At 41.1% G+C, this 2062-nt stretch overlaps 1 protein-coding gene across 2 annotated transcripts in view; it reads right to left on the bottom strand.

The window, feature by feature from the left end:
* Nucleotides 1-1054: 1054 nt before the first annotated feature.
* The window catches only part of LOC139370181 (dynein axonemal light chain 4), a 3283-nt gene continuing 2275 nt past the window's right edge, over nt 1055-2062 (bottom strand). The window contains exon 4 of one of the 2 annotated variants that reach the window (XM_071109518.1): nt 1055-2062. This exon is cut by the window's right edge and continues 55 nt beyond it. In XM_071109518.1, coding sequence (XP_070965619.1) covers nt 1953-2062 — 110 coding nt within the window. In that variant the 3' untranslated portion in view covers nt 1055-1952. The other variant, XM_071109519.1, reaches the window with a different exon arrangement.

The following is a 2062-nucleotide window of genomic DNA, read 5'->3' as shown; positions in this document are numbered from 1 at the left end:
AGCAACCATATTCTATCCCCATGTAACCATGTCCCTATAGCAACCATATTCTATCCCCATGTAACCATGTCCCTACAGCAACCATATTCTATCCCCATGTAACCATGTCCCTATAGCAACCATATTCTATCCCCATGTAACCATGTCCCTATAGCAACCATATTCTATCCCCATGTAACCATGTCCCTATAGCAACCATATTCTATCCCCATGTAACCATGTCCCTATAGCAACCATATTCTATCCCCATGTAACCATGTCCCTATAGCAACCATATTCTATCCCCATGTCCCTATAGCAACCATATTATATCCCCATGTAACCATGTCCCTATAGCAACCATATTCTATATCCATGTAACCATGTCCCTATAGCAACCATATTCTATCCCCATGTAACCATGTCCCTACAGCAACCATATTCTATCCCCATGTAACCATGTCCCTATAGCAACCATATTCTATATCCATGTAACCATGTCCCTATAGCAACCATATTCTATCCCCATGTAACCATGTCCCTATAGCAACCATATTCTATCACCATGTAACCATGTCCCTATAGCAACCATATTCTATATCCATGTAACCATGTCCCTATAGCAACCATATTATATCCCCATGTAACCATGTCCCTATAGCAACCATATTCTATCCCCATGTAACCATGTCCCTATAGCAACCATATTCTATCCCCATGTCCCTATAGCAACCATATTCTATCCCCATGTAACCATGTCCCTATAGCAACCATATTCTATATCCATGTAACCATGTCCCTATAGCAACCATATTCTATCCCCATGTAACCATGTCCCTATAGAAACCAACCAGGTCTCTAGTAACCAATGAGTGTTAGGACATTCTGTAATCCCAAGAACATGTCTTCCACAAATCAAATCATCAAGTCTCTGTCTCCTCTTCTCAAAATTGGTTACCCCTCTCTATGTACCATTTAAAGAAGATAGAAAGAAGAGAGTTATCAAATAGAGAAAGATGTGAAAGAGAGGCTCTACTACACAGACAACTAGACAATAACACTCATAGTGAGTACGTTTCTCAGTACAATTCAGGTTTTAATTCACAATCAGTTCATTTCAAACAGAAAATCAATCACATCAGTATCAACCTGTCAGCTACAAATACTAACAAATTGTTTGTCAATAACAGTTGTATGTACTGTATCTGTAAAAAACTGAAAAATATTTTAAAAATCCAATCGGCATCAAAGTATTTACACATACTTACAATTATAAAATACTAAAACATATTGAATGGAATGAATGAGAAGTGTCACACACACACACACACACACACACACACACACACACACACACACACACACACACACACACACACACACACACAGATATTGGAGACCCTGGCTGCATTTCATTTGTGTCGAAGTGAATTCACACACAGCATTTTAAGAACAAGTCCAATTGGACAGGATACAGTAACTCAATTCAGACGGGAGAGAATAAGAAAGAGAAAGCTAACCGACAGAGAGAGATGATCCATGGACAGATAGATAGTAGTGAGTGTTGCAACTGAGGACAGACCATTTTTACATGCTACGCGCATCAGCGGTCCTGTTCTGTGAGCTTGTGTGGCCTACCACTTCACGGCTGAGCCATTGTTGCTCCTAGACGTTTCCACTTCACAATAACAGCATTTACAGTTGACCAGGGCAGCTCTAGCAGGTCAGAAATTTGACGAACTGACTTGTTGGAAAGGTGGCATCCTATGACGGTGCCACGTTGAAAGTCACTGAGCTCTTCAGTAAGGCCATTCTACTGCCAATGCTTGTCTATAGAGATTGCATGGCTGTGTGCTCTATTTTATACACCAGTCAGCGGGTGTGGCTGAAATAGCCAAATCCACTATACCTTTATGTGTGTATATAAGTGTAGATGGACAGACAGATCTATAGATCAAATTTGGTTGTTGATACTAGGAGCACTTCCAGACACACACGGCCAGGCTTCCTCCAAAGAACATGTAGAGCAGGTTCTTGACCTCGTGTGTCACCTCGAAGCCAAAGCCCTCGCCGATTACCACGT

The sequence above is a fragment of the Oncorhynchus clarkii genome, chromosome 17, assembly GCF_045791955.1.
Source record: "Oncorhynchus clarkii lewisi isolate Uvic-CL-2024 chromosome 17, UVic_Ocla_1.0, whole genome shotgun sequence".
NCBI classification, from domain to species: Eukaryota; Metazoa; Chordata; class Actinopteri; order Salmoniformes; family Salmonidae; genus Oncorhynchus; species Oncorhynchus clarkii.
The sequence above is the reverse complement of the archived record's forward strand: the minus strand, read 5'-3'. Positions and strand labels throughout refer to the sequence as shown.